At 45.5% G+C, this 16,608-nt stretch overlaps 3 protein-coding genes across 4 annotated transcripts in view; 1 reads left to right on the plus strand and 2 right to left on the minus strand.

Moving 5' to 3' along the window:
• Positions 1-1,330, minus strand: part of Hira (histone cell cycle regulator) — a 97,131-nt gene extending 95,801 nt beyond the window's left edge. For both annotated transcript variants that reach the window (XM_026401714.2, XM_026401715.2), the window contains exon 1: positions 1,212-1,330. In XM_026401714.2, coding sequence (XP_026257499.1) covers positions 1,212-1,248 — 37 coding nt within the window. In that variant the 5' untranslated portion in view covers positions 1,249-1,330. The remainder of the gene's footprint in view (positions 1-1,211) is intronic.
• Positions 1,331-2,274: 944 nt separating this feature from the next.
• On the plus strand, positions 2,275-5,564 carry Mrpl40 (mitochondrial ribosomal protein L40). The gene is made up of 4 exons (XM_026401726.2): positions 2,275-2,441; positions 2,744-2,821; positions 4,139-4,297; positions 5,139-5,564. Exons 1-4 carry the CDS (start codon positions 2,389-2,391, stop codon positions 5,461-5,463), a joined length of 615 nt encoding a protein of 204 aa, XP_026257511.2. The 5' UTR covers positions 2,275-2,388; the 3' UTR covers positions 5,464-5,564.
• A 3,297-nt stretch (positions 5,565-8,861) lies between these two features.
• Positions 8,862-14,437, minus strand: C3H22orf39 (chromosome 3 C22orf39 homolog). Its single transcript, XM_026401725.2, has 3 exons — positions 14,409-14,437; positions 14,104-14,271; positions 8,862-10,765 (listed from the first exon to the last, which is right to left on the minus strand). Exons 1-3 carry the CDS (start codon positions 14,430-14,432, stop codon positions 10,640-10,642), a joined length of 318 nt encoding a protein of 105 aa, XP_026257510.1. The 5' UTR covers positions 14,433-14,437; the 3' UTR covers positions 8,862-10,639.
• Between the last annotated feature and the right edge of the window lie 2,171 nt (positions 14,438-16,608).

Consider the following 16,608-nt stretch of genomic DNA (forward strand, 5'->3'; position numbering starts at 1 on the left):
AGCATAATTTCCAAACAGGCAAAGCACAGGGATAGTTGTAAAGAACATCTAATGAAATAACTTGGGCAGAAATGGTTTCAAAAAGAAACCATCTGATTCCTGAAAAATGGGGAAGGTATTACACAATGGAAGGAGAGGGCACTTCTGATTGAAAGAAGGTTAAGACATGTTGAATTAAGTTTGTTTGTAGAAATTGAGCATTCTGGGATCAAATTCAAAATGCCAAAGCTACATATGTAAATAAAGGCAAGAGCATCCACTTCTCTTGTTTTAAAACTGAAGCTCCCTTTAGTCACACTGCCAAGTAGAAGTAAGAAACAAGAGGGCAGCAGGGTGATCTGCCTCAAGGGAGGGGGGATACCTTTGCCTGGAGATGCCTTCCTGGAATGCCAGTACAGTCATGGGGAATGAGGTGGGGTGGGGGTCCTCTCTTCCTCTCTCCAGGGAGCAAAGACTAACTCCTGGCAGAACTAGGACAACACTGCTGGTTACTGCTAGCCTCTCTGTATCACAGTCAAGTCTCAGCAAGGGTGGATGAGTCTGTTTCCCACCATATGCTTTGGAGCTGCCACTAAGAAAACCTAAGAAAGTCCTTCTCCAGAGCACACCTGTGTCCTACTGGCCCCAATCCTATTCACCCTAATATCCCAGCTAAGCAATAAAGGTAGTTCCTTCATAATCCTCCATGGGACTTGGGCCTAAGCCTTCCTATTCCAGGACCACAGGCTCCCGAGTGAGGGCACTGTCACCAGCTCCAGGGCTCAGCAAGGGCAATAACAACCCTTCCTGAAGATTCTAGTTTTTCACCCCACCACTGAAAGGCCACGAAAGGTATAGCGCCCGGGTTTCACACTCAGGACCATCTAAGCACATACTAGCTAGTGCAGACGAGGGCAGGACCTGGCCGGAACTCAGGCCAACTCCAGCGAGTAAACCAGGCCGCGGCCCCTCTACGGATGAGGGATGAGCGGCGCAGGAGTCAGTGTCAATGCTTGGGGAGAAGGCGGATTTGGCTGCAGCCAGCTCAGAGCACGTGCCCAGGTTTGCCAGCCTCCTGGGCGGAAAAAGTCTACTCCCGCCGGCTCCGCAGCTATGGCACCGGCACTGGGCGTCTGGGACGAAGTGGGTAGGGCCTGTAAGAGGCCCCAACTCGACAATGGATCCCAAACCCACTCCAGACTCTGCCTCCTGCGACCCCTGCGATCACTCACCATTGTGGTTGACCCAGGTTGGCTTCAAGAGCTTCATTGTTCGGCTGCCGCCGGGCTGAGGCGAGAGCCGCGTCCCTCAGCGCGCCCGGGCCATGGAGCCACCGCCGTAGTTTCCTCCCGCGCCGCCCACCCTCCGGCCGCCGCCCGCCTCGCACCCTCAGCGCCGCCGCGCCATAGCCGGCCCGCGCCCCCCGCCGCCGCCACTGCCGCCCCCCGCGCCTGGCCGCCGCCGCCGCCACCACAGCCGCATCCCCTGCGCCGCTCCTCCTCCCGCGGCTCCCGGGCAACGCCGGAAGTCACGGCGCGCACCTGCCAAATCGCCCCGGCGGGAAACCGCTCCCCACGCGGACAGGGCCGACCGAGCTCTACGGCAGGCAAGGGCAGCTTAAGGCGGCTCCGCTTTGGGTCAAGCGTGATGCTGTCGCTGACCAAGGGCGGGGCGACCCGGGCAGCAGTGGCCTAACAGAGCCTAGAGTTGCAACCCGGCCGGCCTGGCGATCCAGAGAGCTAGGCTGAGCCTGAGTGTTCTAATAGCTTGTCACCAGGTCTCCCCGGCTGGTTCCGAGTTCGACTAATTAATTAGGTTATGTCATTCATCAACACTATTCGCCCCGGCGCTATTGGGCATCTAGCGAGAGCCAGTCCCCGTGCAGGCGCTGGGATGCAACCACCTGACGGTCGCAGCCGGGAATTTGAACGAATGCGAGAAAGGACCCAGTTCCGGGGAGGGTGGCGGGAGAGGCCCAGGAAGGCGCGTTTATTGGAAGATCGGGATCATTTTCACAGACGCGGACACTTGGACCGGGTAGAGCAGAGTGACGCCCTCTCGGCCATTCTGGCTGCCCAGAAGGACCAGACCTTCGCTGGGACACACGCCAAACATCCTAAGCAGCGGGCGGCCGTTATTAGGCCTGCCATAGGAGCGGGCTCACAGCCGTGGAAAAAAAGCGGAAGGAAGGACCCCACGCACCGCGAAGTGAAAGACGCCCGCAGCTTGCGGCCCGCTCTAAGGACGCTGTGGGCGGGACTGCGTCGGGGCGGGGCCAGGCTCGAGCCCAGTCTCTAGAGGCCGGAACGGTGAAGTGAGCCTACTGGACCTCTGTCCTTGGCTCAGCCGGCCGGACAGCCAAGGTGGGGGCGCCCGGAAGCTGTCCGCCAGTCGGCAGCAAAACAAGCCATGGCGGCTGTGGCGCGGCTATGTGGGATGCAGGCTCTGGGTCCTCTAAGCCGGTGAGTTTGGGCTCTGGCATGGTCACGGGGCGCTCTGGGCATGTGCGGGATCTCGGCGGCAGGGATTTCTGCGCTCCCTCCCTATCTCCCTTGTCCACAGATATGTCAGGGCTGAGTCAGCTGATCATGTCTATAGTGAAGCCGGAGATTTTGAAAAATCCCCAGATTGACCTATTTGTAATATCTAGTATTTTTAAAAAAGCTCCAGGTTTAGCGGATGCAAGTTTTGTGCGTGTGCGCATTTTCTTTTCCTGTGCAGCGGGGAAAAAATTAGATATTTATATACACCTTGTCTCCTTCAGGCTTTCTTGGAAGACACAGGTCAGAGACACCCACCAGAGAGCTTCATTGTTGTCCTTCTGGGAACTCATTCCCATGAGGTAAAATTCAACCGCGGCCGGGACCTCTTTGCGGGTGTGGGCAAAAACAGAGGTGCATGTGACCAGAATAAAGTAAGACTGCTCCACATTTGGCTTGCAAAATTCACTACACAGCTTTTCATAGTTAAATTTGGGCAGCTGCCTGTCAACAGGCTCTGTCCCATATTTTGCTATTGATTAATTTTTAAAAAATTAATTGTAAAAGTATTTTGAATAAATATCAATTAGCCAAGGACACAGCTTGTTTGTCCATGGGCCTTCCTCTCCTACTCATTCTGACTCCCTGGGTACCAGGAGGTTCGAAGCCTAAAGGTATTTCCATCTTGGACTCTTAGGCCCTATCCAGGGACTTTATTCAGTTTTCCCCCCTTTGGTACTGGTGATTAAATCTGGGGATGCTTTACACTGAGCTACCTCCCCAGCCATTTTTGTTTTCTATTTTGAGAGAGGGTCTTGCTAAGTTGCCCACTGGGATTACAGGCCTGCCCCACAGAACCTGGCTAGGATTTGGTTATTTTTAATAGTAAGTTATGACTGGAAGATGTGTTCCTAATAACAGACTTTTGCCAAAGCTCAAAGATGGGAATAGTGTTAAGAAATACTCGGCCTGGGGATGTGGCTGAAGCGGTAGCGTGCCTGCCTGGCATGCGTAGGGCACTAGGTTCCATCCTCAACACCACGTAAAAATAAAAAAGATATTGTGTCCACCTAAAACTAAAAAATAAATATTAAAAAAAAGAAATACTGATAAGTGAATATACCAGTCACTTTTACTATGTTGTCTTTTCTTAGTCCTAAAGTATTTTTTTTTAAGAGAGAGAATTTTTTAATATTTTTTTATTTTTAGTTTTCGGGGGACACAACATCTTTATTTGTATGTGGTGCTGAGGATCAAACCCAGCGCTGTGCGCATGCCAGGTGATTGCACTAAGGCTTGAGCCACATCTTCCAGCCTCCCTAAAGTATTTTAATAAATCATAAATCCATTTAAAATGTGAATAATGAGCTTCTATCAGTTTGGTATTTTCACTTTTCAGTGCAGTCCTATGGCACACTGGAATCCTAAGATTAAAAATGAACACTTCACTTTAGTTTACTCCTGACACCCAACCATGATTTCATACCTATTCCTGGCACCCATATCTGTTCTCACAAGGACACCGGGATGGAACTGCCACTCTATGCCACCGAGTTCATAGGATAAGAAACATGCACAACTTTTTTCCCCAGAGTACAAATATGAGGCACTTCACTTATCATTGTATCTCTCATGAGATGGATGAGGAAAACATTTAACATTTGCTTTTTATCCACTAGAGCAGAACCTCTGCGAAAGAAGAAGAAGGTAGATCCCAAAAAAGATCAAGCAGCAAAGGACCGTTTGAAAAAGAGGATCCGAAAACTGGAAAAGGCTAGCCAAGAGTTAATTCCTATTGAAGATTTTATTACCCCTGTGAGGTTCTTGGATAAATCAAGGTAAAGGTTCTCCTCTGGACTTAAAGTCCTGGGGGGTTGGGGAAGGAATTCCATTAATTTCATTTTGAAGTTCATGCCTGTCATCAGAATGGGTCAGTATGTTTGAGTCAAGTTGGCCCTTTTTGAGCCCTTATTTCCTTGATTGTGCCTTTTGGGAATTGGAGAACACTTATCTGATTTGTGCCCTTCTATGGCTAAGGATGGGAAAGTAAATCAAACAATTGTTTGATAAGTCCAGTGCAGATGCTCAAACAAATTTGCATCGGTACTAATGCAAGATTCATGTTTTTTTTTCCCCCTTGAATATTGGCTGTGATTTCTGACGTGGGCCTTGGGTCTGCAGCCCTTGCCCCATCCCCACAATAGAAAACCCTCAGCTTTTTGTTTATCATGCAAATGCTCAGTAGTTGGTATATGTTGCAACTGTGTTGTATGCAGGGTTTGCAACTTTTGCTGCTTTTCTTGAAAAGTGTGCACAATTCCTAGAGCAGCACCTTGCCATGCAAGTGGAAAATAGCAGGTGTCACAAAGCTGTATTAAGACTCTCCCTGGGATTTTGGCTTTCATTTCATTTTTCTCTAGTAACATCACTCACTAAAGGGTGTTGCCTGGAGCTGAGAAAGTAATACCAGTTTTCTCAGAGTATACAAAAAACTTTGGCTTCTAGCATCCATTGCAGCTGGCACCACATTCAATATTACACTTCTTCCTTTGTCCCAAACTTTTAACTTTTCTTTTCTAATTCCTGTCTGTGCCTAGCCAGGGGGATGATTGGGTCATGTGCCTTGCCAATGAAGTCAGTACTTCCCAGCCTCACACTTTTGAACTTGTGCATTCACAGACAACGGCCTCAGGTGGAGCTTCCCTTTGAGGAAAGTGAGCGGAGAGCTCTGCTTCTGAAGAGGTGGTCCCTATACAAGCAGCAAGAGCATCAGATGGAGAGGGATGCCATCAGAGCTATGCTAGAGGCCCAGCAAGAAGCTCTACAGGAACTGAAACTTGAGTCCCTAGAGCTCTACACTGAGGCCATCAAGCGAAACCTCAGCCTGTTCCCCTTTGAGAGGGAAGGGCCGAATTACACACCACCAATCTCTAACTACCAGCCCCCTGAAGGCAGGTACAATGACATCACCAAGATATACACACAGGTAGAATTCAAGAGATAAAGCTCAACACAGCTGTTCTTAAACCAATCTGCCCCTAGGAGTATGAGGGCTCTTTTCCACAAGATTGAACATGCTGGTAATAAATAAAAATTTAATCAAAAGCCTCTGTCAAAATTAATTCATCTGATGGATGGGAGTGAGAGATACTGCTATGCCAGGTACTGGAACGAAGATGACAAAGACATCAACCTCTACCTTCCAGTGGGAAAAAAATACGAGTAAAAAGGAAGATTCCAACTGGGCATAGTGACTCAGGCCTTTAATCCCAGGGACTTTAATCCCAATACTAGAGGGCAAAAAAAAAAAAAAAAAAAAAGACAATTTTATAGTCAAAATACCACTTGTAGAAGCACAAAGTAACCCAGAGGTGTGGAGGTGAAGGATATATAGGATTTTGTTAACTGGAAAAAAGTACACCAGATGTAGGATCTTCACAGTAGGACAGACAGGAAAGCCAACTTTTTGAGTTTTTTTCTTTTTGGGGTGGGGGGTAGGCATGTACTGGTTTGCACTCTATTATCGAGCCATATCTCCAGCCTTTTTTTTTTTTTTTTTTTAATTTAGAGACAGGATCTAAGTTGCACTGGTAGCCTTGAACTTGCTGACCTGCCTCAGCCTCCCAAATTCTGAAGATTTCAGATGTGTACCACTGTGCCCAGCCATCTTTAGGGTTTTAAGTTGGGGAGTGAAGCTGTAGAAGGTAGAGCAAACCAGGGACACCTTAGTTAAAGCTGCTCTGTCCTTCAAGAGGTGTGAGGCCATGACACATTAGCTAAAGCTCCTGTGCCCTATAAAAATATGTGAGGCTAGCTGAAGCCAAGGGCTCACAGCATTATTATTCACTATTACTGATCTGGAATGGTGAATAAGTTAAGTTAGCTTGGACTGCCATAATAAAATTCCACAAACTGGGTGGCTTAAACAACAAATGCTTATTTTCTCAACCGTTCTAGAACCTAGAAATCCTAAGATCATATAAGTAGAATCATAAGTGTTTGTCTTTTGTGACTGACTTACTTCACTAAGCATAATGTCCTAGAGGTTCATCTGTGTTGTAGCATGCGTCAAAATTTGTTTTTTTTTTCTTTTTAAGACTGAATTAATATTCCATTTTATGGATGTACCACATTTTGATCATCCATTCTTCTGTTGATCAACGCTTGGGTTGCTTTCACATTTGATTTTTAAAAATTTATTTGTGGAACTAGAGATTGATCACAAGGGTGCTTTACCACTGAGCTACATCCCCAGTCCTTTTTTATTTTATTTTTTGGTACCAGGAACTGAACCCAGGGGCACTTAACCACTGAGCCACATCCCCAGCCCCTTTTTATATTTTATTAGAGATAGGGACTCACTGAGTTGCTTAGGGCCTCACTAAGTTGCTGAGGCTGGTTTTGAACTCACCATCCTCCTGCCTCAGCTCCTAAGCTGCTGGGATTACAGGCATGCTACACTACTCCCAACTCTTTTTATTTCTGGAGACAGACTCTCCCTAAATTGCTGAGGCTGGCCTCAAACTTGCATTCCTCCTGCATCAGCTTCCTGCATCACTAGGATTACCAGAGTGCACCACTGTGCTTGACAGCTTCCATATTTTAGCTATAAAGAATAATGCTGCTATGCTATCTCTTTTGAGACTCAGCTTTCAATTCTTTGGGGTGTATACCTAGAAGTGGAACCTCTGGACTCTTTGATAATTCTATGTCTAATATTTTGTGGAAACCCATACTGCTTTCCTTTGAGGCTGAGCAATTATACATTCCCTCCACATAGTGCACCAGAGCTCACTGACACTTGTTTTTTACGTTTTTAACAGTAGCCATCCTACATTTCCTAATGGTGTTGAACATCTTTTCAGGTGTTTATTTTCCATTTTTACATTTTCTTTAGAGAGACATCCGTTCAAGTCCTTTGTCCATTTTTGAATTATTTTTCACATTCAGCTTTATATATTCGATTAATTCCTTATCAAATAAATGATTTGAAACTATTTTCTCCCATTCTGTGTGTTGCCTTTTTACTTTGTGATTTTCTTTTTTTTAAAGGGGGGAGAATCCTTGCACACGCCACGCAAGCACTGAACTACATAGCTCCCTCCAGCCTTTTTATGGGTGCCAGGGTTTGAATTGAGGGTGCTTAACTATTTTATTTTATTGAGATTATTGTATTTTATTGAGACACAGGATCTCACCGAGTTACTTAACACTTCACCTTTACTGAGGCTAGCTTTGAACCTCCAATCCTCCTGCCTTAGCCTCTGAGCGGCTGGTATTATAGGCATATGCCACCACACCCAGCTCTTACTAAGTTGCAGAGGCTAGCTTTGAACCTGTGATCCTCCTGCCTCAGCCTCCTAAACTGCTGGGATTATAGGTGTGTGCCACCACACCAGGCTCCAGCCCATTTTATTTTGAGACAGATTCTCACCGAATTGCAGGGGTGGTCTCAAACCTGCAATCTTGTCTCAGCCTCTCAAGTTCCTCAGATTACTGGTGTCCACCAACTGAGTTAACTTTTAATAAGATCCAGCTTTATTCAATACGGACCAGTTTTGCCAGTCCTTTCCCTATTGAATCATTTTATCAAAAATTGTTTTGCTATATATGCAAGAGTTTATTTCTGGATTCTTCTAGTATGTGGTTTACTTTTGTAATTCTTACCAGCCCTGAATAAAAGTATAGCATAAGGATTCTAAGTTCTTTGGCTCTACCTCTGAGTCAAATAACAAATGTAACTGGTTCCCTTGACCTCCACTGCTACCTCTGAGGTCTGAGCTATTGTTAACCTTTTGCCTGTCCTACTACAGTAGACAACTGATCTGTCCATGTTGGGCAAGTTCACTCCAGTCCCTATCTGTGCAGTAGTAGCCAAAGGTCTCTGTAGAAAGCAAGTCAGGTCAGGTCTGTGGCTACCCACCAACCTGAGAATTCCAACCAGGCCCCTGATCACTGGGTTTGAACTCTGTTCTTCCTGCCTTAGCTTCCCAAGCCACTGGGATTACAGGTATGCACCACCCACATCCAGCCCCAGCACTGTCTTAAGACAAGTTCTGGCGAAATTGCCCGTGCTGGCTTCAAACTTGAAATCCTCATGCCTCAGCCTCCCCAGTTGCTTCGTTTACAGGTGAGTGCCACTGTGTCTGGCTCATTTTAGACTCTTACTGCAGTGTTGGAGATGGAAAATAGGGCTTTGTGAATGCTGCGCAAATGTTCTACCATTAAACTACTCCCCCAACCCAAGACTCATATTTGTTGATGTTTGTTCTTTCTTCAAACTGCAATACAAATTATTTGAAGGAAACTTATCAGTTTCAAGACTGCAGTCTTGGCTAGGCCTGAGGCCCTGTGTTACATATCAAACACACACAAACACAGGCAAGAACATTCTGTGCAGAGATTATTTGTTTATGTAGAACTTGTTCAGTAGAGGAAGACAGACAAAATGCAACAGTAGCAGTGCAGGAGGAGGACCTGAATATTCAGATAGAAAAGAACAAAAACCAGAATATCTTTTGTGCACATAGCTCCACAATGCACACAGGTCTGAAAAACCAGGTGGCAGGGTGCGTAGCTGTAGTGGGAGGAGTCCTTCATGGACTGGTGCATATGGGGGAGGGTTCCCTTAAGCTTTACTTGCATGTCCAGCCCCACCCCCCTCCAAGGTAGATGATACAATTTCGGGTATAAAATGCAGAATCCAGGGCTGGGGTTGTGGCTCAGAGGTAGAGCTACAGCTCTCGCCTACCATGTGTGAGGCCCTGGGTTCGATCTTCAGCACCACATAAAATCAATAAAATAAAGGTGTTGTGTCCAACTACAACTAAAAAGTAAGTATTTTTAAAAAATGCAGAATCCAAAATTCAGATGCCTTTTCCCTGTGTTTGAGAAAAACTCTTATAGATCTTTAGCTGCTGCCTTCTCTGACTTCATTAGCTGGAAATGTATGTCATTAATACAGCCACATTCAGGCTGGATTCTCCCTGCTTAGCTTAGTCACATCAAGGCTATCCCGCTATGGTGGGGAAACTCTGACTTCTCTTCACTCCTCTGCTTTTGAGATCCTGTGAGCACATACCCCCCTCACCATTTACATGAGTACGGAAAACACACTTGGAAATTTTATTTGTTAATGTATGCCTTTCTGAAATGATCACTTATTTTGTTTCAAAGAACAAATCGAAAGATATTTAACCCACTGCCCATATCCAGGAAAGGATAGGAGAGAGTGCTGAACACATACCCAAAGTGGTCCTCAGCATTGCACTTGGAGCCAGTTACACAGCCACAAGGTGCTAAACCACCTTATTTAGTAATAAACTTCTAAAAAAAAAAAAACATTAGTGCTCTTGGTGTTCATATGCATATATTTGACATGTCCACCCCAAGACTCATATATTGATGTTTAATGTTTGTCTTTCCCTTAAATTACAATAGAAACTATTTGAAGAAAACTTATCAGCCTTAAAATAAAAGACCCAGCCCTTTTGTATTTGTGTTTTTAACACCAATATTCCATGAATTTTTGCAAGGTTGTTTCCTATTCCTATGTGCACTTCTTAAAAAAAATCTCCAAGGGCCTCCTTGGGAGCCTTCCATGAAGTTTCCTAGTGCAGAGGAGCCAGTGAGCTCCTGCCTGCTTGTCACACCCCACCTGCATCTGCAGTGGAATTGAGCATGCTTGGATGTCAAAGGTTGCAATACGTAATCATAAAGCCTGGGATGTGGTAGTCTATTTCCCAATGACAAGGAGAGTAGTTCATAGAAGTACAACTGTTTAGCCACCTCATTCTGACTTAACCAAGTGTCCACACTTGTCAGGGTTCTCACTCAAGTTATCCTGAGAATCCTATAACCCAGAGACTTATCCCTGGGGTAGGCTTTAGTAAGTCTGGCCTCACTGCTCACAGGTACCTGCCACAATACTTGGCTTCCCATAATCTGTATAGAGAGGGTAATAGTCTTTCAGTGCATTGTGGTGGTAGATACCCTGATGCTGGTGAGAGACAAGCAGGTTAGAGCTACAGATGTCCAGTTCTGTGTAACAGGTTGAGTGGAGACTCAAGGGGGTCCCTCCCATTAGATGGTTTGGGCTGGTCACAGTTCTTAGGGCTGTGTGTCAGCTCCACTTGAAACAGACTTGAGGAAGCTGCACAGGCCAAGGAGAGGGATGCTTGTCACTCATTTTTTTCCTGCAGCAGAGGAAGGTGCCAGTCAGCAGGAGGGCTCTGCCTCAGGGCCCACACCAGGGTGTTCTTCTGTGCAGCCTGGACACGTGCCCGCTCACTCTCACAGAGGGATCGCTGTGCAAAGAAGATTCTAGATCACTCTCTGCCTCATGGCTGAGTTCCAGGGACTCAAAAATTGTCACATGGCCCTGGTACCACCCACCTCCTCCAGCACCCTCCTAAACATTGATGGACAAATGGAAGAATAGAGTATGCAGTTTCATAGCTCAATGGCTTCCACCCAAGAAATCTTAATGATGTTCCATATTAGCACACATATCTAGACCATTCTTTCTCATAAATTACTGTGGAAAACTGTGTAGATCATTCTGATTTAAGGACTTTTATAGCTTGCTTAACTTTTTAAATTTTTTTTTGCAGTACTAGGGAGTGAACCCAGAGCCTGGCACATGCTAGGCAAGGACTCTACAACTGAGGTACACCTCTAGCCCTTTTTGGTTTTGGGGAGCAAGTTCTTGCTAAGTTTCTTGAGGCTCACCTTAAACTTATGATCCTTCTGCCTCAGCCTCCCAAGTGGCTGGAATTATAGGCATGTATCACCATGTCTGGCAATTGAGGAATTTTAAGATGTCTTGTCCTGGGCCTCAGGATCAGATGGCTTTGGCTGGCCTGGTAAGTCTGGGACAACTACTTCACTTGTTAAGTCTGAGGGTGGAGGCTCTAGGTGGGAATAGCCACTGTGGGGAGGAAATATACGACAGACCACTGGGTGAGGCTGTTTATAACAGGTACCTCAACCCACCAGATTCTCTCAGCCACTAACCCCAAGACAGACAAAGGGCAGCATATTACAAAGTTGAGTGAGTTCTTGTGCTATGCAGGCCTCTTTACACGTATAATTTTTAATCTATTTATCTGTCTTTATTCAAGCTTTTTTGTCTCAAAATATTTTTTTAATGCTAGGGATTGAACCCAGTGCTAGGCAAGTGTCCTTTACCTCTGAGCTATATCCCCAATTCCTCAAATAAAACATTTTTATTTTATTGTTTAAAAAGCAATCAGAAGGGGTCTGGGGATATAGCTGTTGGAAGAGTGCTTCCCTCACATGTGGGTTCAATCCCCAGCAACACACACACACACACACACACACACACACACACACACACACACACAGCAATCAGAAGGGGCTGGGAATGTAGTTCCGTGGTAGAGTGCTTGCCCAGCATGCCTTAGGCCCTGGGGTCAATCCCCAGTACTGTAAGGGTGGGGGGTGGTGAGGGGTGTATCAGAAATGCACAGAATATGAAAGACCCCAAATCGCTATTCTTACTGTAGCAGTTAACAGCCTCCCCAAAACCTTCTTAATCCCAAGTTTTAAGGCTATTGTATGTTTCTCTTAAAATAGAATAATCTGCTATCTAATCTACTTCTTACTTTTTTCACTAAACAAAATCTTGTATACTGTAGGCATGCCCAGGTATTGCTATCTATCCTTTTTTTGGTTTTTTTGGTACTGGGATTGAACTCAGGGGCACTCGACCACTAAGCCACATCCCTAGCCCTATTTTGTATTTTATTTAGAGACAGGGTATAACTGAGTTGCTTAGGGCCTCACCATTGCTGAGGCTAGCTTTGAACTCATGATCCTCCTGCCTCAGCCTCCTGAGCCACTGGGATTACAGGCGTGCACCACCGCACTTGGCTGCTATCTATTCTTTTTAACTGCTGTGCAGTTCTTCCCATGTGGAAAAAGTTATCTGATTAAGTGTCTATTAATGAAACTTATTTTTATTTTCTGTATTATCATAAACACTGATACAGTGAACATTTTTAAGTTTTAACTGAGCACTACTGTTTAATTACACCCCTAGGATAAGCTTCCAAAAGTAACAATAAATGTTCAAAAGGTGTGCATTTGATGCTTAAACAATCAGAAAACTAGACACTCCCAACAAAACTGCATGAGTGCCCCCAGACTCTAAAAACTAACACTTTCCACTGGGCTAACAAATCTGCCATTTTTACTTCAGTCTGGCCATTTGCTTGTCTTCTTTTTTTTTTTTTTTTTTGTGGTAGTGGTGATTAAACCCTTAAACCCAGTGGCACTCAATCACTGAGCTACCCTCCCCAGTCACTTTTATTTTTTGAGAGAGGGTCTTATTGATTGTGGAGGCCAGCCTTAAACTTGTAATCCTACTGCCTCAGCCTCCTAAATCCCTAGGATTACAGGTCTGTACCACCACACTTGGCTTGGTTTTCTTTCTTTCTTTCTGTACTAGGGATAGAACACACAGTGAACACAGTGGCTCAGGAGGCTGAGACAGGAGGATCATGAGTTCAAAGCTAGCCTCAGCAATGGTGAGGCCCTAAGCAACTCAGTGATACCCTGTCTCTAAATAAAATACAAAATAGGGCTGGGGATGTGGCTTAGTGGTCGAGTGCCCCTGAGTTCAATCCCCAGTACCACTTGAGCTATATCCCCAGTCCTTTTTATTATTTTGAGACATGGTCTCACTAAGTTGCTAAGGGCCTAGCTAAGTTGCTAAAGCTGGCCTTGAACTTGCAATCTTCCTGTCTTAGCCTCCAGAGTCACTGGGATTACAGGTGTTCGCCATGATGCCTAGCTTGGTTTTCTTTTTCAATAATTGCTTCTTTGTACCTTTTGTCCATTTTTCTGTTCTGCAATCATGTCTGTTTTCATATTGACATGTGTAAGAGTTTATGTAGATAACATACAAACTACAAGCTTTCTCCCATGTTTTTGACTTTCACTTATTGTGCACTTGTCATCATTTTATTATAGCAGCTTGGTTTCCACGTCAGTTTGTTTCAGAATATTTAACAACACTGAAGCTCCTGGCTGGTGGTGTTGGCTCCCTTCTATGTTCCCTGGCACTCCCCGTGGATCCCAAAGAGCCTTCAACATGATAACTGTCTGCCCAACAGACATCTAGAACCACTTCTTTACTATCTCCCTGGTCCTCTAAGATATATACTCTCTGCACCCCGGCAGCCAGACTGATCTTTTAAAAATTATACAATATTATGCTTCTCTTTTAAACTGGACACTAGTCTCTGAAGTCTTTTTCAAGGCCCCTCAGGTCCCTGGTACTCAACCACATCTCCAGTCCTCTACAGCCCACCCTCTCCTCAGGGCACCTGAGTCTATTTTCTTTTCCTAAGTCGTGCCCTTGGGGTTAAGTGAAGGCTCTGAAATCAGGAACAGCAGTATCACAAGCTCTACGGGTCTGCTGTAGACTGGAAGGTCGGCCCTCCTCTCTCCAAACTATATTTGTTTCCTTTTTTGTTCTTAACGCCCTCCGAAAATCACATAACACTAATTTGGGATATTTTTCAAAATAAGTGAGGGGAGGGACTCCAGTAATGGCCTGCAAAATGCCCAGGGCCTGGGGGCTCCACACCGCACTCCACCCAGACCTCTCCCAGCGCACCTGGGCCTCGGTGCTATGGCGTTCCTCCCAGTCGCGACAACTGGTCAGGTCGCGCAGCCACTGGTCGCAGGTCGGGAGCTCCCCGTGGACATAGTAGTGATGCAGGAAGTTCCGGGCGCTGCGACAGAGCTTCCACTCAGCTTGGTAGGCCTCACAGGGTCGCGGAGGCTGAGGTGAGAGATGGCGTCTGAGCCGGGCTCTGCGGACACGCTCCACGCCCCTGATCCCGTCCAGTCCTCGCCCTGCTAATCTACTTTCCTAGTCGGACCAGACCCCCGCGGACCCTTGTCGCCCACCACATTTACCATCCAGTTGTTGCCTTCGGCCATATTGAATCTACTGCCAAGCCACAGTGCATCCGCCCACCACCCAATGAAAACTGAGGAGAACACAGTATACGTAACTGACACATTGAAGAACCAATGAACTCCAAGAAAGTGCAACTCTTACCAAATACTTCCTGAGAAGTGCCAATAAACAGGACGTTTGAGTTCAATAGCCAATAATAGCCAGAGGCGGTGACACGAAGAAAGGCAGGGCGGGAAATGTGTTCCAAGAGACCCACAGTGACCAAGGCAGACTGGTGTAGTCAGCTAGTGTCTGACTGGCGTCCTGGGCTACACAGCCATGTGCTTGGCTGTAGCGGATATCCCAATTATTTACATCATTCTTATTTTTTTAAATCTCGAAGATCTAGTTCATTTTTGAAAGCACGTTCTGTAAGCATCAACTTGGCAAGTGTTGCAGGGCTGCAGTGACCAGAGGTGAAGATGTAGTCACAAAATAACAAGAGTTGGTTGGGTCTGAGATATGTGCTGGTGGTCCTTGGGTGCAAGATGACTTCCCCAAGGAACCCAAGCTGTAAGAGGAGGCTGAGAGATGGGCATTCCCGGCAGAGAGAGGCGATAGAGGCAAAAGTATAGCTGGTGGGTCCACACAAATGCCTTGTAATACCTATGTAATGGCTCTCTGAATGAAATTCAATCATCTGCTGAGGTGCCCCTTACAATGCAGTTGCTGAGCTCATTCCAGGGATAACAGTGGGTCTGAAAGTATGTGAGAAAGCTACAGTTTTCCCAGGGGTCTTGTTGAGATGGCTGGCTCCAAGTTAGGAGAAGACACTGCCTGTGAAGAGCTGTAGGCCATACGGTAGCAGTAAGCACCAGGCCCAGTGCTCCAGGTGACATAAGTTAATTGGCCTGGGGATGTAGCTGGTGGGAGAGCACTTGCCTAGCATGCTGAAGGCCCAAGGTTCAGTCCCTAGAATCACTTTAAACAAACAAACAGAAATGCTCAAACAGCTACCAGAAGGCCTTTGGTGCAGGCAGGGAAGTGTGTCTCCAGTAAAGAAGTAGGAGTTTAACTGCATAAAGCCAAGTATTGCTTAAGGAATATAAAAACCTAGGGCCAGGACTTACATTGATATTCATTATGCACAAAATGACAATTTGTTAGCTATCAAGATCCTGCATATGGAGGCTGCCTACTTGCTAAGGAGAGATTTTACCTCTGATGTGAAACTGAGACCACCTAAGTGGAGGATCTGGTAGGTCACCATCTATTGCCAGTGATGATGGTTTGTGCTACAGGATCAAGCCCAGAATATGGTACTCATTCATGCTCTGGGTACATGGACTCTGGTGTTGCCTACCTTGGAAAGGGCATCCTCTCCTGAGTGTTGAAGAGAAACCCTGTCCAGAGTGTGATCATTTTATCTATAAAAGGGTAAATTCTGGCATATGGGGGATCTTACATGGGCCTGATCAGCTCTACTCCAGTTGTCAGGAAGCCTTGTTTGTCCATACTTCCTCCAGAAGGCAGCCCAAAGGAGCACTTTACTGGTTAGTGGCCCGACCACCAATCCGTGTTAGTACTTAATCAAACATTTAGAGGCAATCCACATTTCAATCATTGCCTATTTTTATTTGAAAATTCTCAATTTAGAATTATTCTCAAGAACTAAATTTAAAATAATTGGATTAGCAGGTCAAAAGATCTCACATTATAGAAAATGACAATTTGAGACCAAATTAAAACATATAAAAAATGGGGCATTGGAGGGTGCAGCTCAGTGGTAAAATACGTGCTTAGTATTCCTGAAACCCTGGGTTCAATTCTAGCACAAACAAAACTAAACAAACAAAAAGACTGGCCATTAGAACCTTGGATAATTTAATAAATTAAAATTGCAAACTGTAAGGGTAGGGAAGGAGGACAAAGAGGAACATATCTTCAGCATTTATTTATTCTAACAGTCATATTTGGTTTCATCATGGAGTTGTTTTATTATAGAATAGGTCAACTAAGGAACCAGTTATTTCCACATGAAATCATCGTATAGGTTTCCTTCATAGGAAAAAACTCAATATGTAAAACAAAAATAAAAACACCCTTTCTCAAATACTTAAATTCCAACCATAGGAGTGGGAGAGCCACTATTTACAGAGCACATATCTATTTAAACCATGTTTTTCTAAGCCAGATACAATGCCTATGCAACAGACC

This window comes from Urocitellus parryii, chromosome 3 (assembly GCF_045843805.1).
Source record: "Urocitellus parryii isolate mUroPar1 chromosome 3, mUroPar1.hap1, whole genome shotgun sequence".
NCBI classification, from domain to species: Eukaryota; Metazoa; Chordata; class Mammalia; order Rodentia; family Sciuridae; genus Urocitellus; species Urocitellus parryii.